This window comes from Perognathus longimembris, chromosome 1 (genome assembly GCF_023159225.1).
Source record: "Perognathus longimembris pacificus isolate PPM17 chromosome 1, ASM2315922v1, whole genome shotgun sequence".
Taxonomy (NCBI): Eukaryota; Metazoa; Chordata; class Mammalia; order Rodentia; family Heteromyidae; genus Perognathus; species Perognathus longimembris.
In genome coordinates this window covers 61,776,709-61,799,629 of record NC_063161.1, presented here as the reverse complement: position 1 = coordinate 61,799,629, position 22,921 = coordinate 61,776,709, and the positions used below count along the sequence as shown (strand labels likewise).

Below are 22,921 nucleotides of genomic sequence, written 5' to 3'. Positions count from 1 at the left end.
TGTGTTGTTATTGTAGAGGTGATATGCAGAAAGGTTATAGTTATGTAAGTCAGGTAAGAATACATTTCTTTTTTTAACAATGTCACCTCTTCTCTCCCTCTCTCCTAGGTTTCCCCTCCTATCCCCACCCACAAGTTATATAGTTCATTTCCACAGTGTCCAGTGAGTATCACCCTTTCTCTCTCCATTTCAATGTCTCCTCTTGCCCTCCAAAGACAGACAAATGAACAAACAAGATAAAAGGAAAAGAGCAACAACAAAAAACAGCCTCTTGTTTCCATTTCCTGGAGTTCATTTCAGTAAATATTATATAATACAATCAGAGGCATGCAGGCATCATACCTTTCTGTTCCTCTCCTAAGAGTATCCTTCTTTGGTCTCACTATGTGTGAATGCCTAGAGTTCTGTATAATTTATTATGTCCCAGTGTATTCTAGATCTAGCTTCCACATATGAGAGAAAACATGAGCCATTTGTCTCTCTGAGCTTGGCTTACCTCAATAATATGATTTGTTCGATATCCATCCATTTTCTGCAAATGACATAATATTATTCTTTCTAATGGCTGTGTAAAATTCCATTGTATATAAGTACACTCCTCTACTGTAGAGCATATGGGCTATTTCCATAACTTCGTTATTGTGAATAGTGCAGCAATGAACATGAATGTGCAAGTGTCTGTGGTATTTTGATCAACCTCATTTTTATCATATTACAGGTGTGCACTACTACATCTGGCTCCAGATATCCAAAAAACTTTTGTCTTTCTTTTGAATTGTGTATGCTGTACCTGTGTGTTTGTGGAATGCAAATTTTATATTTTGAAATTTTCATATTACCTGGCATTTTTATTTTTCTTCATTTATGTCTTTTATCCTTGTCAGAGCTTTACCAGGATATGGTGAAATTAATATTTTCATACTGTTAATGATCCTCAATGACTTGCTTTTTTGTATTCTTTTAACCTCTGGTTTAGAGACTTTGCTATAATAAGCCCACTTTAGATATTTATATTCACCTATTATTTTAAAATTTAACCACAGAGCTTTACCCTTCAGTCACAACATTGGTACTCAGTTGTTAAACAAATGTATTCCCTGACATTCTCTTCTGTTTAGTTAGTAAATCTGAAAAACTAAGGTAACATTTCTGTGATGCATTATTTAACTTTAAGATTTTTAAAATTTATTTTTAAGCAATACAATTCCCATTTTCAAATTGCTACTAACTTGGAAAATGAATTTTTTTGTAGAATTGTACATATTTAGGATGAAAAATTGATTTTGGGGAAAAGCTGATACTATAATATGTTAATAATAATAAGAGGCAAGAAGTAGATTCAGAAAGCTCTTCCTAAAATGATTGAAGATAAATAGTTCCTTATTAGTACCCAGAACTACCTGAAGATTAACTCTCCACTTGTAAAACACTGGTCCAACCCCTGCCCCCCCCCAACAAAACAAAAAACCAAACTCTTTAGGGGGTTGGAGTCATGGCTCAGTTGGTAAAGTGCTAGCCAATAAGCTAAAGCATCAGGTACCAAGTTTGAGACCCTACAGTGGTTTGTTCCCATTCACAGCTTGCTGGATGTGGTCCACCGACCTTCAGAGCTCACCCCTGAAGTATTTATTCTCAGAGGCGTCTCTGTTACCCAACCCACGGGTATGTAAGTCCTTCCTGCTCTTGACTTGTAAACACTTCCCTATATTAAGTATTGGACTCCCTTTTTTGCTCTTCTCACTCCCTTGCTGTACTTCCTGGACCTCCTCTTCACTTCCTGGGTCCCCTTTCTTCCATCTTTTCTTTTCTTCTAATTTTTATTTTTTATTGTTATTATAAAGATGATATGCAGAGGTCTTCCATTTTTCTTTGCCCCATGACTCTATCAATATTCTGGACTTCTTAAGCAGTTTTAGGAGATCTTTTCCTTTGTTTACGCAATTACTGTTATTTTATGTTATGTTATTTATTTATTGCCAGTCCTGGGGCTTGAACTCTGGCTCTGGACACTGTCCCTGAGCTTTTGTGCTCAAGGTTAGCACTCTACCACTTGAGCCACAGCTCCACTTTGGGGGTTTTGTGATTAATTGGAGATAAGAGTCATATGGACTTTCCTGCCCAGGTTGGCTTTGAATTGCTATCCTCAGATCTCAGCCTCCTGAGTAGCTAGGATTATATGTGTAAGCCACCGTGCCCAGTTTATAGTTTCCATTTTTAATGGTGGTCCTGGGTCTTGCACTCAGGTCCCAGATATTGTCCCTAAGCTTTGCTTTTGCTCAAGTCTAGCGCTCCATCTCTTGCACCACAGCTCCACTTCTAGCTTTTTGGTGGTTAATTAGAAATAAGAGTCTTATAGACTTTCCTACCTGCTGTCATGGTAGAAACTGGGTCCATTAAACCCTCAGTGCACCCAGTAAAACTCACCCACAGTAGGTACACATAGTTCTTAATCTAATTGAAATCCTGGAAGAAATTGTATTCGTAGAGTAAGTTTGTCTTGTATTCAGTTTAAATAAGTACTCTAAGCTAATTAAATAATTAAAAATTTTAATGTTCTAGAAAGATGTATATTTTTAATATGAAAATGAATTAATACCATCCACTTAAAATATCTGAAAATATATTTGAAATTTTTAGAAATTCGGCACCAGTGGTGAAAGATGATTGATATATGCCTTGATTTGGAAAATAAGCATGTGTGCAGCTTTATTTTATAACTATATTTTGTAGAGACATAAAAATATGTTATAAAAGTATCATTTAAGCTAGGCACTGGTGGCTCATGTTTGTGATCCTAGCTACTCAGGAGGCTGAGATTTGAAGATCACAGTTCGAAGCTAGCCCAGGCAGAAAAGTACGAGACTCTTATTTCCAATTAACTACCCAGAAGTAGAGCTATGGCTCAAGTGGTAGAGTATTAGCCTTGATTAGTAAGAGAAGCTCAGGGACAGTGCCCAAGCCCCTGAGTTCAAGCCCCAGGAAACACACACACACACACACACACACACACACACACACACACACACACATACAGATATTTCATTATTGATTTTTTTTTTTTTTTTTTTGCCAGTCCTGGGCTTTGGACTCAAGGCCTGAGCACTGTCCCTGGCTTCTTTTTTGCTCAAGGCTAGCACTCTGCCACTTGAGCCACAGCGCCACTTCTGGCCGTTTTCTGTATATGTGGTGCTGGGGAATTGAACCCAGGGCCTCATGTATCCGAGGCAGGCACTCTCGCCGAGGCAAGCTCTCTCGCCACTAGGCCATATCCCCAGCCCCTTCATTATTGATTTGTAAAAACAATATTTCTCCTAGAAAGAAACTTCACATTAGTTTTCTCCTTATCTGAATACAATAAAAAGATTCAACATTTTATTCTTATTATTTTACTAGTAAAGATTAAATACCATGACTAATTAATTTAATTTAATCCAAATAAATTTCTTGGCCAGCAACACGAAAGCAATGATTTATTTGGGGTGAAACAAACAGACATTGAATTCATTTTACCATCTATCTATTTCTTTCAAGCACTCTTAACATTCATCTGCACTTTATAATTTTTTTTTTTTTTTGGCCAGTCCTGGGGCTTGGACTCAGGGCCTGAGCACTGTCCCTGGCTTCTTCCCGCTCAAGGCTAGCACTCCGCCACTTGAGCCACAGCGCCGCTTCTGGCCGTTTTCTGTATATGTGGTGCTGGGGAATCGAACCTAGGGCCTCGTGTATCCGAGGCAGGCACTCTTGCCACTAGGCTATATCCCCAGCCCTGCACTTTATAATTTTTTAAAACCAGAATGTAATATTGACAGAGAATGCTTCCTCAAGGAAAGCAAACATGAAGACCACAGACATACTTACTCTGTTGTTGTAGTTTCAGGGTAGCTCATATTGAACTTTAATGAGAGATTGTTTCAGCCGATATAAGGATAATATCATACTTCAAGTGCAGTTGTAGTATTTCCGTCTATGTCAGAAATCAGAAAAAAGTCGCTGCAGTGTATATAAGGCACAGGTGATAGAGCAATTAGATAGCCTCTCTCTGGTTTAATGAAACTCACCTGAGAACAACCAAGTGATTAAAAAACTGGACTGTGTCTGAGTGCTGTGTATCATAGTACAGTTCTGCTTCTTAGTGAGGACTTAGGGGAGGCCATTTCACTCCTCAGATCTCCATTTCTAGTTACCCATTTATTCATGCAGGTAACTAGGGGTCCAGGGAATAGCACATACAAGTAATACTCCACCCAGGTAACTGCATGTCCAAATAATATCCAGGGAATGGTCTTTTGATGACAGAAACTATTTGGAGAGTGTCTATAAAATAAAACTCAAGATACCATCATAGAATTCATAGTAAAGTTTTTTTATTTTTCATAGTAAAGTTTTTCTTAATTCAATTTAATTGTCAAAGTGATGTGCGGAGGGTTAGAGTTACATACATAAGGTAGTGAGTATATTTATTGTCAAACTTGTTACCTCCTCCTTCACTTTTCTCACACCTTCTTTCCCCAGCTAACCCCCCCGCCAAGTTGTACAGTTAATTTCCAACATATTGTCTTGTGAGTATCTATCATTGTTGCATTAGTTCGCCCTTTATCCTTTGTCTTATCATTTTGATGATAAGACAATTTCCTAATTCAGATAAACGTATATACAGTACTCAAGGTACCAAAATCAAATACAGTGACAACAGGGGATAAACCATGGGAAAGAAAAAAAATCACATAGTACACTAAAAATAACAACATCAATGAAAAACCTCTTGTTTCCATATCTTGGAGTTCATTTCACTTAACATTATCTTATATGATCCATATGTACACAGCTGTTGAGCCATTGTGATCCTCTGCTAGGACTATCCTAGACATGTACTAATTATTATCAATGAGGGAATCCATGGAATCCATGTTTCTTTGGGTGGGTCTGGCTCACTTCACTTAATATGGTTTTTCCCAAGTCTTTCCATTTTCTTACAAATGGGACAATGTCATTCTTTCTGATGGAAGCATAGAATTCTGTTGTGTGTATATACCATGTTTTCTTGATCCATTTATCTACTGAGGGGCATCTGCGTTGGGTCCATATTTTAGCTATGGTAAGTAATGCTGCAATGAGTTTTTTTTTCAACCCATCAGGCTATATTACTTTGTTTGGTGTTTATAGGGCTATGTTAACTTTTGCATTATAGCCTATCTCCAATGGTGCACTAGAATTCAGTATGAATTTTCCTATTAGCTTGTGATATATAAAATGCTTTGCCTTGTGTTTTTATTAGTGTGGTATGATGTTAAAGTCATATTCTTGAAATGAGTTTTCTACTATGAAATGGTATTTTGGTATTATAACTGTATTTCGTTATATTAAAATTTTGTCTATGTTATTGCTATTGTTACTTGCTTTTCTAAGGCTGGGAATATTTAGAAAATATGGAAAAACCTAAGAACAATATAATGACTCCTAATTCTATCATGAAACGAGCATCATTTTACATATGTAGTGATATTACTTATCTTCTTTGATCTACTTATCTACTTCTACTTTAAAGCATGTACTTTTTTGTTGGTGCAGAAAAAAATTGTAAGGCCTAGAGAGACAAAGGACAAATGCTTTCTCTTATATGTGGAAGCTAGGAGTAATTTATAAATGTACAGCAAGCACATATGGGGTTGTATACAAGTGTGCACAAGTGTATTAAACTAAGTGTGGTATTTGCAGAGGAGAATTCAAACAGTGTCATTCCTTAGAGAAACAAACTCACAGTCCAGCAAAATGGATAGCAGGAAGCTGACACTTGAGGGGTGTAGCAGCGGAGGCCAAGGGGAGGACGGTAGACAAATGAAGAAGGGAAGTAGGAAAAACGCAGTCATAATATTCAATGCATAGCCTATAAAACTAGGAAAATTGGGGCGAAGGGTTAGGTTGGGTGGGATGGGGGAGAATGATGGAAGGTGTGACATTGATCAAGATGCACTATAAACTGACATGTTTCATGAATGGTAACCTCTTTTACAACTGTAAAAATATAATGAAGAATTTTTGGAATCTTATGACATGATTTTTTTCTCATACATTGTGAACAATACACTATTGCCTCATTATAAATTCTCACATGCATTTCAAAGAGTTCTTCATTAATTCTATGACATTTTCATCAAAAGAGTTAATTGTTCTTTTATTCATTATATGAAACAGTGACATTGAGCATATGATTATTTTTATTTTGAAGTAAGTTAGAAACACAGAATAAATACTTGTTATTTTTTATGGTACTCAGGGCATTGCATTTGATAGGCAGGTGCTTTACCACTTGAGCCATACCCCAAATGAGAAATACAGAATGTGCTTTGCATTAGTGGCTGGAGCCTGTTATCTTAGGATCTCAGAAAGATGAGATCTGAGGATCAGCATTCAAAGCTAGCTCAATCAGACAAATCCTTGAGACTTTTGTTCTAGAAAATTCAGCTTAGGGAGAAAAAGTCAAGAGAGAGCATAAGGCCCTGAGTTTAAACCCTAGTATTAGCACTTAAAAGAAAAGGGAGAGGGGCTGGGAATATGGCCTAGTGGCAAGAGTGCTTGCCTCGTATACATGAGGCCCTGGGTTCGATTCCTCAGCACCACATATACAGAAAATGGCCAGAAGTGGCGCTGTGGCTCAAGTGGCAGGGTGCTAGCCTTGAGCAAAAAAGAAGCCAGGGACAGTGCTCAGGCCCTGAGTTCACAGCCCAGGACTGGCCAAAAAAAAAAAAAAAAAAAAAGAAAGGGGAGAAAAAGAAATACAGAATATAAATAATAATTTAAGAAACACCTACCAAGAAACAAGGGAAAATGTAGTCTCCAATACATCTTTCCAGATCTATTTCTTGGTAGATACTAATTGAAGACAAGAGTTTCATGGATTTTTCTGCCTGGGCTGACTTTGAACCATGATCCTCAGATCTCAGCTTCCTGAGTAGCTAGGATTATAGGCATGAGCCACCACCGCCCAGCAAGATTAAATAACTTTTAATATACATTTCCTTGTTAATATATTTTAACTTTTTGGTCCACCTGGAGTTTGTTTTGGTGTTTGCTATAATTAGTTATATTGCTCTTAGAACTTGTTTTCCCTAGAAATATAGGTCAGTGCTCTAGAAAAATTTTATTATCCAGTTAAACATTGCTTCAGTCTTGAATTTGTACCAAGTCTGCTTACTAAGTAACTAGTTAATAAGTCTTGGGATTTTTAGCAAATCAATGTTTTTTATTTTTGGTGACAGTATGGAGCCTACCCTCAGGGCCTGAGGACTGTCCCTTAACTTTTCTTCTCCAGACAGGTGCTCTGCCACTTGAGCCATAGCTCCACTTCTGGCTTTGTGTTTTGGTCTTACCCAGGATAGCTTCAAATTTCAAACCCTTGGATCTCAGCCTCCTGAGTATCTGCTTTCAGGCATGAGTCACCAGAACCTGGGTCAATTAATCATTTTTAAAAGCTTAGTGACTACTTTTAGTTACCACTGCAGTTGTTCAAGGGAGAATGGTGCTGGCCCCACATTAATACAATCTGCTGATACAGAGTTCACAATAAATAGGCAATAGATTGATGCATAAATTGAGGAAAATAAAAGACACACTTGTACTTAAAATTTTCTTTGGAAGGGAAGTAGGTTGCAATTACTTCCAGATTGTGACCCAGTAAACTGGGAAGGGGTAAAACTGGAACAGAGTAACAGGTATGGAGGCACAAAGGGAGAAGTGTTAGGAATATTTGAGGTAATTGATCAACAGAAACAAATCCATAGACTACACAGGAAAGGCTGTAATATAGGTCATAAAAATGAGGAGGGTTCCCCCCCATTATGGAAAATTATATACAGAGAGGAGTATAATAGATTATTCAGATTCATCACATATGGTCAACAGTTAGCAGTTCAAATCCTATTTCAGCTCTATTCCATTCATCCCCAACACCCTTTGTGCCAATACTAGCATGTGAACTCTGGGCTTTCACTTGGCTAGTGCTCTTATTGAGCCACACTTCCAGTCTGGCATTTTGATGGCTGATTGGGGATTGAATCTTTGGACTTTATTGCCTGGACTTGCTTTGAACCACAATCCTCCAGGTCTCAGCCTCCTGAAGAGCTAGTAGTTTTACAAGGTATGAGACACATTGTGACATTTCCACACATGTGTAAAATGTACTCCAATAAAACTCACCCCTCCATCACAATCTTACCCCCTCCTCCTGCTAAAATGACAACAGATTTCCTACCTACATTTTCATCTATGCAAATAAACTTGGACCACATTTACCCTCATTAACTCTCCTTGTTAACCTTCTCCCAAAAGAGTAGTTTTCTTATGTCCAGATTGTCATCAAGGTGAGGTTTTGTGTGTGTGTGTGTGTGTGTGTGTGTGTGTGTGTATGTGCGCGCGCATAAGTGTGTGTGTGTACCTAAAATTGAGAAGATTTAATTTCCATTCTAAGTCCTTTTCTTTGTAAATGACCCAGAGGGAAGATCATTTGTCTAAGTCTTATCTATAGCAGCATTACTTCCTAAGGTTTAGCTTCCAGAAAAACACATATTTTGAGTCTCTCCCTCCCTTACAGGGTGTCAAGCATAGGGCCCTCTCCTTTTTTAAATAGTGAGGCTTGAATTCAGGGCCTTGCACTATGGCTTGGCTTTTTCACTGAAGTCTGATACTCTAACACTGGAAGCACAGCTCCATTTCTGACTTTTTGCTGGTTAACTGGAGTCTCAGGAACTTCCTGCCTTGCTTTGGTTCAAACCACTGTCCTCAGAATTTAGCCTCCTGAGTAGCTAGGATTACAGGTTGAGCCACCAGCACTGAATTCTTTTTATTTCATTTTTTAAAATTAGCTGTGTAGGTATAAGTCATAAGTTATTTTTTTTATATCAAGAATATTTAGAATTGCACCTCCTGCCTTTTTTTCTTTGGCTCTGCTCCTCTCAGTTCTGTGTCCAAAACTTCCAGGATATAGCCTAGTGTTGACTTCATATTTTTCCAGAGTTAATTTAGTGGCTCTCTTGGGTAGGCAGATGACTTTGGGGCAGGCAGATAACTATCAGGGAACCATTTTATTTTCTTCCTTTGCATAAGCCACAGCAGTCATGGAAATATATACCCAAACTCCCCATCCTTAGGGGCAAGGGGATTCCTCATCTGCCTATAGGGAACTCGAAAAGAAAATATTTTCCTAAAAGGGACCAACCGGGCAGGGCGGTGTCTTTCCCCCGCCCTGATTTCTATTCTTAGATCTGCTTTCATTTTTAATCTTCATCGTTCCCAGACTTTAGGTGGGGCTGGCGGGCCTGGCGGCGGGTCCGGAGCGGAGCGGCCAGTGGGCCCAGAGCAGAGCAGCCGGAGGGCCGTGGGGGGAAGCGGGGCGGGAGGAATCCGGATCACTGTTTTCCAGTGCGCCGCTGCAGCCAGCAGGGATCGATTCCACGAAGGAGGCGGCGCTCTCGCCGGTCCGATCTCCGCCGGGCTGGGGGACCGCGGCGGTCAGCCCGCCGGGTCCCTCTGGCCACGCGCCCGCCTGGACGGCCTCCACGGTTGCGCAGGGCGCTGCGCCTCGGCGGATCCTTAAGGCCAGGCGCTGAGCAGGATTTGGGCCCGGGGTGGAGGAGGAGGAGGGGGAGGAGGAAGCTCGAGAGGTGGAGGAGAAGGAGGGCTGTAACCGAGGGAGGGCAGGGCCGGGCCGGGAGCCTCCGCCTTCCTCGTAAACAGGCGGGCGTGGGTGCCCACAGGGCCGCGGGGAGCGCAGGCTGCTGGCAGACGGGAGCGGGGCTGGCCCTGAGCGGGGCTGGCCAGGAGCGGGGCTCGTCGGGAGCAGGGGGCGGAAGGAGAGGTGGTGGCACCCCCAAGCCCTTTTCTGGATCTCGGGGTGTGCCTGGGGACCACCATGGCCAGTGGTCACGGTCAAAGGTGCGAAGAGGAGGACGAGGAAACTCTGAAGAAGTTGCTAGTCAGACTGAACAACGTCCAGGAAGGAAAACAGATAGAGACGCTGGTTCAAATCCTGGAAGACATGCTGGTGTTCACCTACTCCAATCACGGTAGTCATCGACACCCCACTTTCTCCTCCCTCCTCTGCCTTTTCTAAACTTTGCCCTCCCTTCAGAGCCGCTGCTGCAGTTCTTACCTCTTTTCCTGGGGCCAGAAAGGAGTGGTAACTTCTGCAAGATCTTGAGCTCTCCTTTTGTTTTCCTCCCTATTTCAAACTTTAACACACACACACACACACACACACACACACACACACACACACACACACACACACCACGTTGCTGACCTGCCTTTTTCTTCCCTTCCCACCCCCCACCCCTTTCTCTTCCAGCTTCCACGTTATTTGAAGGCAAAAATTTCCACGTGCCTCTGTTGATCGTTTTGGATTCCTATATGAAAGTCCCCAGTGTGCAGCAGGTAGAGTTGCTTTCATTTTAATGATCATCTCATAAAGTTTTTGGTTATCTTCCCCCTCACCAGCCACCCACTCCCCTTTCTTGGTTATTTCTGAGATTTGGTTTGATGAACTTGTGGACTGTGGTTATAAGATGGAGATGTTGTCAAATCATTAGCCAAGCTTAACAGAGTAAAAAGGGCTTGCTACTTACTCTGTTTCCTATCAGTCTTTCGTAGGTAACTGTGTGTGTGTGTGTGTGTGTGTGTGTGTGTGTGTGTGTGTGCATGTGCAAGCAAGTGTGCTTGCTGGTCCTGGAATTTGAACTCAGGAGCTGGGCACTGTCCCTGAGCTTTCCCACTCAAAGATAGTGCTCTACTACATGAGCCACAGCTCCACTTCTGGATTTTTGCTGGTTAATTAGAGATATCAGTCTTATAGATTTGCCTGCTCTGGCTGGTTTTGAACTGTGATCCTCACATCTAAGCCTCCTAGTAGCTAGGATTAGAGGCAGGAGCCACTGGCACCTTGCCAAAGGTAATGTTTAAAATCTGATGACTGACAATAAGGATGTTGGAAGGAGTAAACTGGAAATAAATTGACATTTTAGTTTTGATAGTGGAAAGATGAGTTCATTCACTAATGAACACTTTTAGATCAAGCTATTCTGAGAATTTCCCTAATGAACAGGACGTCCTAGATAGGACATTATTGCTAACAGTGTGAGAAATGGCAATCATTAGCAGTAATAAAAACACAACTAATTAACTAGAAATCTCTCATAAGCTTCATCTTATTATTAGTTTTTCAATCTGCAGGCAGATTTCTAAACTGAGCTATCTGAAGAAAGTGATGTTTTAGCATTTCTCTGTGTTTACGTTTATACTGTTCAACTGTTGTCATAAAAAAGAATTTGTGGAGGAAATCCAGAAATATGCTAAATATCTTGCATATCTTAGAGCTACTTTAAAAAAAGTGATGTACAACTCTTATGTCTGAGGTGAAAAAACTTCCTTGTGAGATTTGGGGAACTGAAATCACTTTTGTCATCTGCATAATGGAAGAGAATTGGCCTTTGAACTCCAAGGAGGTACAGGCAGAAAGAAGGCCATTAAAAACAATGCAGTGGGAATTGATCCCCAAGCTTCACACTTTTTAAGCAGATGTTCTACCACATGAGCCATGCCTTTAGTCCTTTTGCTTTTTGTTTGTTTTTCAGATAGAGGTTAGTACAACTGTTTTTTACCTGGGCTGGACTTTGGACATGATCCTCTTCACTCTGCCTCTTGAATACAGGCATACATCACTATTCCTAGCCTGAGAAAGCCATTTTTTTGGGGGGTCTGTTTTGCTAGTACCAGGGTTTGAATTCAGGGCTTTGGGTTTTCTTGGCTTGCTTGTTTGGCTGGTTCTCTATTATTTGAACTATGCCTCCAATCCTGCCTTTTGCTAGTTATTTTGCAGATGGAGTCTCACAAACATCAGACTCTAATCCTCTAGATCTCAGCTTTCTGACTACTTAGTAGAGTTGTAGGACACAGGCACCTGTCTGTCATTGAGAAAGCCCAAGTTTCTTAATACTCACTTGAGAGGCTAGATACTTATAAGAATTATCTCAGTTTCTAAATTGGTGTTTATCTCTCTTTATATTTGCTCTGCTTATCTCTGTATATAGTTAGATCTTGTCTACCTTTTTTCCCCTTTGGAGACAGGGTTTCACAGAATAATCCAAATTGGCCTGGAATTTACAATCTTCCTGCCTCATCGCTTCAGTGGGATTTCAGGTGTGACCTACCCAACTCACCTCTTGTTTTCTTTTATATGAGAGCAATACTTTTCCTTTTCTTCAACTGTGAGCTATTTTCTGTCTGGCTTTTAGTCTGCTGTCAAACAAAAACCCAAGAGGAAGATGGAGGCATGATAAAGACACTGTTCTTTTTAGCACTCAAAAACTCTGCAATTTCTTCATGGAATATGAGTCATTTTTAGGCCCCAGATTATTGTGCTGTTTCCTCGCCACCCACATCATCCTTGCTTGCCTCTGCTTGGTGTTCACAAGTGCCTGAATCTGGCTTCTTACTGGCTTCTGCTGCTTGGCACCACTGAGGCGAGCTGGACCTTGGGAAGGCTTTGGTCAGTAGAGGCCAGAGGAGACAGAGCCATACTTTAGAATGCAAAGGAACCTACCACCCATTTACTGTCTAATTTTACTTCTTCTGGACTCAGGATTGAAATCCAGGGCTTTGTGTGTTACTAAAGCAGGAACTGTAGCACAAATTATATCCCCAGGCCCTCCAATATTTAATTTCAGAAAACTGCCCCCAAGTCTCATCACAATTGTCTGAAGTAGTTATAAATAGTGCTCATTCAAAACCTTTGCCCAGAGGGAACTAGAGACAAAGTAAGGTATAAATTAAGAATTGTTCTATTTATGTGTGTGTGCATGTGCATGCATGCACGTGTGAGACAGGCCTAGGCCTTGAACTCATGGTCTGGATGCTGTCCCAGAGCTTTTAATGCTCAAGGCCTACACTCAACCACTTGAGCCAAAGCTCCACTCCCAACTTTTTGGTGGTAATTGGAGATTACATGCTTTTTTGTATGGGCAAGCTTTGAACTGATCCTCAGATCTCAGCCTCCTAAGTAGCGAGGATTACAGGTGTGAGCCACCAGTAAGAGTAGTCTTTTAGTTTGGTGATTTAATGGAATAGAATTTATTATTAGATGTATATATCTTCAGTTTATCTTCTGGAATATCCCCATGTTCTCAGAAATCTTGGATATTTTACCCTCTCAGTGGCTCAGTGAGAGTGTGTGACCTCTTGAGCTTATGGTAGAACCAGGACTGAAGTTTTCTTGCATCTCTCAAGTCTTTTTCAGCTAACAGTCAGCTAGCTGCTATATTTACAAACTTTCAGTGTAAGCAAGCAAATTATACAAAGGTACCAATACTAAGGTCATGCCACATACAATAGTATCAATTTTAATTATCATTGGTCTTAGTGAAGGCATACACACACACACACACACACACACACAAAGGAATCACTAATGAGATTTTGTGTGTGCGCGTGTGTGTATGTGTGTGTGTGTGCAAGTGCGCGTGTGTGTTTGCGCCTGCCTGCTTTCCTGTCCTGCAGCTTGAACTCAGGGGGCTGTCCCTGAACATTTTTGCTCAAGGCTAGTGCATACCATTTGAGTCACAGATTCACTTCCTGCTTTTTGGTGGTTAACTGGAGATAAGAGTCTCTGGAGATAAGAGTCTCGTGGACTTTTTCAAAGCCAGTCCAGGCTGTCTGTGAACTGTACTACTCTTATTTCAGCCTCTTCAGTAGCTAGGACTGTAGGCATGAGCCACCAGCACTAGATTTTAATATTCCATTTGAAAGCAGATTTTTTTCCTTAAATTTCTTCACATTAATGATGTGATTAGTATAGGTATCCTTTAATCCTTTGTACATTAAAGCAAACAATAAGAACAAAGTAATAACAATGAAAACTGTAGATAGGCCAGGCATAGGTGGCTCATATTTTTAATCCTTGCTAATCAGAAGGCTGAGATCTGAAAATCCAGGTTCAAAGAGAGCCTGGGGAGACTAAAACTTGAGATTCATATCTCCAATTAATTAGCAAAAAAGCTACACTTGAGACATGGCTAATGTGGTAGAGTACGAGCTCTGAATGAAAAAGCCAAGCAAGAGCAGGAGGCTCTGAGTTCAAGTTCAAATACCAGAACAAAAACTAACAAGCAAGCAAAATAAATAAACAACAGCAACAGAAATCCCTCTAGATGCGTCTCAGGAGTTAAGGTGAGTTTCTTTTCATAAATAAATGTTAAAGTTTGATTCCAGAAGTTATGTAACAGGATATTCCAGACTCTAAGTTTTTACTTTCAACATCTTCTTTATTTTATTAATACTTCTTTGTAAGTGACAATCTTTAGTGAATCAATAGATAGGCTGTCATCTACCTTTCTCTTCTATCTAGTCACTATCTCTCTGCTCCTCAATTTTATTTTTCTTTTTCCACATCATTCCAGCCTTTGCAGAAGGGAGCAAACTAAATGAAAGAAGCTAAATTTCCCTTTCACTCATGGACTTTTTCTTTGGTGCATAAATGAAATGTTTAAGTTTAGAGGATAATTATAATAATGAGCAATTTCCAAGTTAAGTGTGTTGTAACTAGGCAGGGTAGGAAATTTCTCTTTGGAAGATGAGCTTTCAGCTGGATAGATGAATGAATCAATGGGTACCTATGCTTTGTGTTGGAAGGTTCTATTTAATTTTAGAAGCTGCCCAGGGCCAGTATAAGCTCAGGTGTTTGGATCTTTTATTTCTTTTTTCTTTTCTTTTCTTTTCTTTTCTTTTTTTTTTTTTTTTTTTTTTTTTTTTGCAAATGATTGGTGCTGCAGCTTTAACCATCCAAGCAAAACAGATTTTCTCCTTGAGCCAGCTACACAGGAACATGCATGAGTTTAGCACCCTATGTGATTCCCCATCTCCCAATCAGGATCTTTTCATGATGTTATTTCTTAACTACTGAGAGGGGAAAAAAAAATCTCAATGTAATTTGTGAACACTCAAAAATAGCCGGTTACTATGACAGCTAGATTGTCACTATCTCTGGAGGAGTAGATCCTATTTAAACATAGGTTCTACTTAAATAAAGCTGTTAGAAATTGTTGCCAAAAAACCCCAAAAACCTTAGCCGGGCACCAGTGGCTCACACCTGTAATCCTACCTACATAGGAGCTGAGACCTGAGGATCAAAGCCAGCCCCTGACAGGAAAGTCCATGAGACTCTATCTCCAATAAATCACCAGAAAACTGGAAGTGGTACTGTGGCTCGAGTGTAGCATGCTAGCCTTGAACTGAAGAGCTCAGGGACAGCACCTAGGCCCCAGAATTCAAGTCCCAATGTAATAAGGATTGAGCATGTTTTAGGCAGTATAAAGAAAGGGTTGAATTTAAGCTTGTTGGAATTAGGATATTATTTTTTTACCCCATGAATAAGAGTGACTTATTCATGACAGCCTCATTTGTAAAAGTCTTGAGTGAAAATTTTATTTGTATTCTCTGCTGAGGGCCTGCATTTGTCAGGTAGGTGCTCTACCAGTTGAACCATGCCTCCAGCCATGAAGATGTATATGAAGTACATCAATGAGTTCATATTTCACTAGGAAATATGAAAGATGGAAGGATTCCTGTGAAGAATAGAACTTATCTATCAGTTCATTGATATTATAGAAAAGGTGAAGGGGGTCATTGAGGAGGTCTGCCTTGTCTCTATATTGTACACTATTTTTTGTTTTTCCTGTAATAGGACATTCCATTGGCCACTTCTAGCCTAGCCTCATTATACAAGGAGCCATCATTTCTAAAATCAACAACTTTCTCTAATTCTCCATTCCAAATCATATCATTTTTTTCTCATAATTAAAATAATAACTTCTTGGAAGGGATTCTAGCATGTAGGTACGTGTTAGAAAAGTATATTGCACCTGATTCACACTTGTAATTCTAGCTACTGAGGAGGCTGAGAACTGGAGGATCATAGATTGACGCTGTCAATCTTGGAAGAAAATTCCATAAGATTCCTTTTCCAAAATAACCTAGCAAGCAAACTGAGTGAGTGCCCACCCCTTGAGTTCAAGCCCTGGTACTAGCAAAGAGGAAAAAACAAACAAACAAACCAAAAACCAAGAAACAGTACTAAGATGTGATTATAATCATTGTTGTACTCATTGTTGTACTTAAGTTTGATATGTTCTCTAAATGGCTTTTTTTTGGCAGTTTATTTTGTTTTATTTAGGCATGTCTTTTTTCTTTTAATCTTTTTTTGGTCCTGTGGCTTGAACACAGGGGTCTGGGTTCTGTCCCTGATATTTTTGTTGTTGTTGTTTGTTTTTGCCTTTTGAAGAATTATTGCTAATTATTCCACTAAGAAAGAAAACGTCCATGTTTAAATATGTTCTTTTGGCATACACTAAACCATATGAATATTTTCCTCTTTTGCTTTCAGGTGGGCTGGTCCCTTCTGTGTAAATTAATAGAAGTCTGTCCAGGTACAATTCAGAGCTTAATGGGACCCCAGGATGTTGGAAATGATTGGGAAGTCCTTGGTGTTCACCAGTAAGTATGACAGATGTGTGAATAGAAACTATTCTGAATATTTATCTATACATCTGAGAGTCATTTTTATCTTGCTATGTAGTCTAGGCCTGTTTTGAACTCTCAATATTTAACCTTGGCCTCCAGGATGCAGGAATTACAAGCATGCTCATATTGTCCCATTTTTGTTAAGTATATGTTGCTATTTCTACCAGCTCAAAAAGCATGTTTTCCGTGAATCTGTATTCTCAATTTCATTGTAATCTCTAAAATTCTTTGAAACAGTTCTATAGCAGTTGAGGAGGAATTACCTATAGCCAGTAATAGGAACTTTAAATGTTCTTTTGTTTGAGAATTTTCATTATCCCCCAAAGATAAGTCAGTATATAACTCCAGAGAGAGAGCTGGCTTACTCAGAAGGCTGAGATTTGAGGATTGAAGTTTAAAGCCAGTCCAGGCAGTTAAATCCATGAAACTCCTATCTCCAATCAACTACCCAAAACGAAACAGAACTAGAAGTGGAGCTGTGGGTCAATTGGTAAAACACTATATAAGTTAAGGGCAAGCACCCAGGCCCTGAGGTTAAGCCCCAGGACTGGCACATATACACAAAAAATATCAGTGAGTACATTTAAGAGGCTGAGATCTGAAGATAGATGGAGGTTCAAAGCCAGCCTGCATGAAAATGCAGTTAATCAGTTAATCCAGTTAATCAGCAAATAGCTAAAAATGGAGCTGTGGAGCTCTAGCTATGAGTGAAAAGCTAAGGGACAATGCCCAGGTCCTGCTTATATTAACAATATGATATGTAATATCTAAAAGGTAAATGATATATGTTATATAGGTAAACATTATACATTAAAATAAATTAGATACATTGTGTAATTTTAGATATTACAGAACCTCTGAATATAACTTTTCATTTTCATCTGACTTTTTATTTTAACTTTTAGACTGATTCTTAAAATGTTAACTGTTCATCATGCTAATGCAAACCTTTCAATAGTTGGACTGAAGGCCTTAGAACTCCTGCTAACTTCAGGTAATATTTTAATATTTTTCAATGTTAAATATTAAAGATTCAATAAACACATGTTATTTTGTTAGATCCATAATACAATGTAACTTAAATATCAGTGGTTTTTTTTAAAAAACACATTTCTTCTACTTTCATCTCTTTTCTCTGTCAAATATTTCAAAAGTCTCATCTAATATCTAATATATAAATATTGGTTTATATATTGCTTCCAAATTTCTATTCCTAAACTCTAGCTTTTCATGTCAAATCTGATCTTGCGTTTTATATTCCAACTTGCTAGATGGCCACTCACAGATTTGCTACTATGAAATCTTTCTTTCATTCTTTTTTTCTTTCTTTTGTTTATCTATCTATCTATCTATCTATCTATCTATCTATCTATCTATTTATCTATCTCTTTAATATGTTTCCTGTAATATAGGAGAGAAGCCCTGGGTTAGATTCCTCAGCACCACAAAAACAGAAAAAGCAAGAAGTGGCTGTGGCCCAAGTGGTAGAGTGAACAAAAAGAAGCCAGGGACAGTGCTCAGGCCCTGAGATCAAGACCCAGGACTGGCAAAAAAAAAAAAAAGTAGATAGCATTACTTCTTTTTTTTTTTTCCTTTACATACATTTTATAAATTGCTTTTCTTTTTTTTAAGTTTTTTTTTTAAATCAAACTGATGTACAGAGAGGTTACAGTTTCATATGTTAGGCATTGGATACATTTCTTGTACTGTTTGTTACCTCGTCCCTCATTCCCCCCTTCCTCATTCCCCTTTCCCTTCCCCCCCCATGAATTTTTCAGTTCATTTACACCAAACAGTTTTGCAAGTATTGCTTTTGTAGTTGTTTGTCTTTTTTTACCCTGTGTCTCTCGATTTTGGTATTCCCTTTCAGCATTACTTCTTGAGAGTATAGAAGATGCCAGGGGCTGGGAATATGGCCTAGTGGCAAGAGTGCTTGCCTCATATACATGAAGCCCTGGGTTCGATTCCCCAGCACCACATATATAGAAAATGGCCAGAAGTGGCACTGTGGCTCAAGTGGCAGAGTGCTAGCCTTGAGCAAAAAGAAGCCAGGGACAGTGCTCAGGCCCTGAGTCCAAGCCCTAGGACTGGCAAAAAAAAAAAAAAAAAAAGTAATGCTATCCACTCCAAAAAGCCTGAAACGGCACTGTGGCTCAAGTGGTAGAGCCCTACTAGCCTTGAGCACAAAAAGGCTTGGGGTTAGTGCCCAGGCCCTGAGTTCAAGCCCCAGGACCAGCATAAAAAAGTAAGGAAGAAAAAAGAGTAAAGGCCAGTGTTCAAAAAGAGGAAAGGTCCAATGATAAGCCATTTCACCATAGTCTTATTAAAATAATCAATGGCTTGCACTAGTTGGGATTTTGTGCATGTACTAAGTAGGGTTTTGTGTGTGTTTGAATATGTGTGTGTGTGTGTGTGTGTGTGTGTGTGTGTGTGTGTGTGCGTGCTGGTCCTGGGGCTTCAACTTAGGGCCTGGGTGCTGTCTCTGAGTTTCTTTGCTCAAGGCTAACACTCTACCACTTGATTATAGCTCCACTTTCAGCTTTATTTTGGTAGTTGTTTGGAAATAAGAGTCTCACACACATTCTTACCTGGGTTGGCTTTGAACCATGATCTTCACCATCCTCAGGATCCACAATTCTGTGTACCTAAGATAACAGACGTGAGCCATGGCACCTAGCTTTATTAAGTAGTTTCAACCATGGTTTATTTCAAACCCCCCATTTTTGAGAACTTTCAGTTTTGCTCCATTCTCCATTTACGTTTGACAGAAAGGAAGTTTAAGAATTAAAAAAAAAAAGTCAAACTCCCAGTATTGGAATAAATGAAAGTCAACAGCAGGCCTGCAGCTCAGATAGTTGACAGGAGTTTTGAAAAGATTATGGTTAATTTCATTTCTTTCAGTATGGTGCCTTCTAGGGGCATGGTTTCATTTCTCTTCCGATTAAAGAATTAAATGGCAGGAAAGTATATAAAGCAGACAGAGAAAGTTTTATTTGAAAGCAAAAATACAGACTTTGTAAAGAGAGGCCCAGAACTAGGATTCCAACGGAGGCTTCTTGGAGTGTGGTTTTTATTAGAGGGGCTCTTCCCATAGCTCTGCCCCTGATGGCTTGCTCATTGCTCAATGGCTGTGTATGCACCCTCCACCCCCACCACCGGCTGTTTATTGGTTGAGTGGAAACCCAAGGTGTTAAGGGAAGAAGGGTTTGAGCATGAGCCAAGGGCATGATGGGAAGAAGAAGCATTCCAGCAGGAACCCAGAACTTTATTGGAAGAAGAATTTGAGAGGGAACCCAAGATATGGGTGTTAGGTCTGCCCTGGACAACAGCCCCTTTATATAGGGAAAGGCAGGAGGCAGGACCACAGCAGATATGGAAGTGATCTCAAAGCCTGAGGAACCTCTCACTGTCCGAGGAAGGAGTGACCAGGGCAGTCCCGGATGTGACCTCAGTGGATGAGGAAGTGTCCTCAGAGTCTGGGGTCCTTTGCTGACTCATTCTGGTGAGTGACAGGTGATTACTGGTTTCAAGCAGGTAAAGAAGGTCAGAGGGACTGTTGTCCTGGGCAGACCTAACTATGAGAAGAAGAAGCATTCCAGCAGAATCCCAAAGCTTTGTGTAAAGAGGAAATGCCATGACAGGCCACATATTATCTTTATGTATTATGTCTCCCCTATTTTTTTTTTTTTTGCCAATCCTGGCACTTGAACTCAGGGCCTAGGCTCTGTCTGTCCCTGGTTTCTTTTTGCTCAAGGCTAGCACTCTACTACTTGAGCCACAGCGCCACTTTCAGCTTTTTCTGTTTATGTGGTACTGAGGAATCAAACCCATGCTAGGCAAGCACTCTGCCACTAACCCACATTCCCAGCCCCCACCATTTTTGTTTGTTATTGTTTGAGATGGGACTCAAACTTGGCCACTGGTGCTTTTGTTCATTGCTTGGCACTATACCACCTGGGCTATGCCTCCAAAACCATTGTTATCCCTATCTATCTAACTAAGGGAGCCTAAATCTTCCTTTAATAATAGTCTGAATTTTGAGCAAATAGGAAAATTTTACATTGGATTTGGAGTTTATGCCTCATACGGATATAGAAGTTGATTTGTGAATCATTTCTATTGCCTGGCTATTACTTAGTCAATGCTAATTTTAGGCATTGGTGTGCATAAGGCTAGCTCTCTATTGCTTTGAGACACAGTACCACTTCAGGATTTCTGGTGGTTAATTGGAGATTAGGGTCTCATAGAAGTCTCTACTCTCTTCAAACCATGATCCTCAGATCTCAGCTTCCTGAGTAGCTAACATTACAGGCATGAGCCACTGGTGCCAGCTTCAACAAGAGTTTTAAAGGCATTTGGATGATTCACTTGCAGGAATTGGGCAATGAGTTGATTTATTAGCTAGCCAGACAGAAGAGAAAGGAAGGATGAATCACAATAACTTGGTATTTTCCTTGTTGTTAAATGTCAGATGAAGAGATTATAGAGGAAGGTAAGGCTAGGCTTGGAATACTAGGCATTGATGGAGTCCTCAGTGTTTCTTCGGTTGCGTATACCACAGCATTGTAGAGCCAGGTGCTGGTGGCTCACATTTCTAAACCTAGGTACTCAAGACACTGATAGCTGAGAATCATGATTTGAAGCCAGTCCAGGCATGAAAGTCTGTGAGTCCAATAACCAAAAAACGCTGAAAGTCAAAGTTGAGCTGTGTCTCAAGTGGTAGACTGCTAGCCTTGACCATAAAAGCTCAGGGACAGCTTTGAGGCCCTGAGTTCAAGCCCCAAGAAGGGTGTAAAATCAAAAGAAAAAACACCAGAAACTATTCAGTCCTCATGTAGAGATACACACCAAATGTTAAAGTGATTATTTTATTTGAAATAGGCAAGATCACATTGTTGATTCTGGATGAAGAAAGTGATGTTTTCTTATTAATCGTTGATGCCATGAACACATTTTCATCCAATGAAGAGGTCCAGAAACTTGGATGCAAGGCATTATGTGTGCTGTTTGAAAGAGGTATTTAAGAATGTCAACTTCCATGTGTGAAAATACATATTTAAAAGTGGCTTTTAGTAGGAAAAAAAAGTAGACTGTTTGTATAAGCTCCCATTAGCGTGGGAGTTTTCTTCCAAGGGTAAGTAATGAAGTTAATTTGGAATTACTTTGTTTTTATCGAGTGAATTTCATTCATGGATTATAAATCATGCAATTTTAGTCTACTTTCTTCCATTACTAAGAAAGGTCTAAGATTTACTTTGAAAACTAGATTGTAGTTCGGCAATGGTGGTTCATGCCTATAATACTAGCTTCTCAGGAGGCTGAGATCTGAGGATCAAGGTTCAAAGCCAGCCTAGGTAAAGAAAAAAGTCTATGAGGCTCTTATTTCCATTACCCAACAGAAAGCTGGAACTATAGCTGTGGTTCAGGTGGTAGAGGGCCAGCTGTGAGTGAAAAAAGCCATGTGAGAGAGCGAAGCTCAGAGCTCAGGTCCCACTGTCTGTCCCCCTCTCAAAAGAAAGATAATTAGATTGTTGTGTGTTAAGAAAATATATATCTATGGACCCCAATGTAGGTTAAATTTTTATTTATGTTGAGTTATCACTAAAGGCTTTGTATAAAAAGCCAGGAAGTCATCCAAGGCCCCTTAGGAAAAAGACTAGTATGTATGTCATTGCATAGCACTGAGGCTGATAACAGATGATCACGTCATTGTAGAGTTGGCTGGGACCTTTGTTCATTCTTTCCATTGGCTGGAGGAGGAAATGGGCTGAGAAGTTAACCATTGGCCTGAGGGCCCTGGACTACTTACTGAATACTTGGATTATTGCTGCCTTCTGAGAAACCTTTTAGTATCACTGTGAGAACCAGTGGTGCTGCTGATTTCTGGCAGCTCCCAGAGTGAGGTAGAGTACCCAATCCTCTTTAATCCTCTGTGTTATTCCAGTAGGATTTTCATTTATAGTTAGTTATAATACATTCACAAAAATGGGTGCAAATAGGTCACATATATAACCCTAGCTCCTCAGGAGAATGAGATCCGAGGATCCCTGTTCAAAGCCAGTCCAGACAGCAAAAATAGCGAAACTCTTTTACCTTCAATTAACCAGCAAAAACCAAAAAATAAAAAATCCAGAAATGGAGTTGTAACTCAAGTGGAAGAGTACCAACCTTGAGTTACAAAGAGCTAAGTGAACACCCAGGCCCTGAGTTCAAGCCTGATTACAAGAAAACAAAACCAAAACCCAAAAAAGAGTGAAAGTAGATAAAAGGGAAACTCCAAAAATAGTATATGTTTACTCTTTCCTCAGGATCTTGTGTTTACTGTATTGTTTTTGTTTATTTTATATTTGGTGCCTGTTAT

The 22,921-nt window shown here is 39.8% G+C and overlaps 1 protein-coding gene across 9 annotated transcripts in view; it reads left to right on the top strand.

Annotated features, from left to right (window-relative positions):
- The first annotated feature begins 9,837 nt into the window (after positions 1-9,837).
- The window catches only part of Lrrk2 (leucine rich repeat kinase 2), a 137,995-nt gene continuing 124,911 nt past the window's right edge, over positions 9,838-22,921 (top strand). For 7 of the 9 annotated variants that reach the window (XM_048366363.1, XM_048366395.1, XM_048366370.1 and 4 more), the window contains exons 1-5: positions 9,838-10,058; positions 10,340-10,425; positions 16,424-16,533; positions 17,466-17,554; positions 21,442-21,576. In XM_048366363.1, coding sequence (XP_048222320.1) covers positions 9,905-10,058; positions 10,340-10,425; positions 16,424-16,533; positions 17,466-17,554; positions 21,442-21,576 — 574 coding nt within the window. In that variant the 5' untranslated portion in view covers positions 9,838-9,904. The remainder of the gene's footprint in view (positions 10,059-10,339; positions 10,426-16,423; positions 16,534-17,465; positions 17,555-21,441; positions 21,577-22,921) is intronic. The other 2 variants (XM_048366378.1, XM_048366403.1) reach the window with 2 other exon arrangements.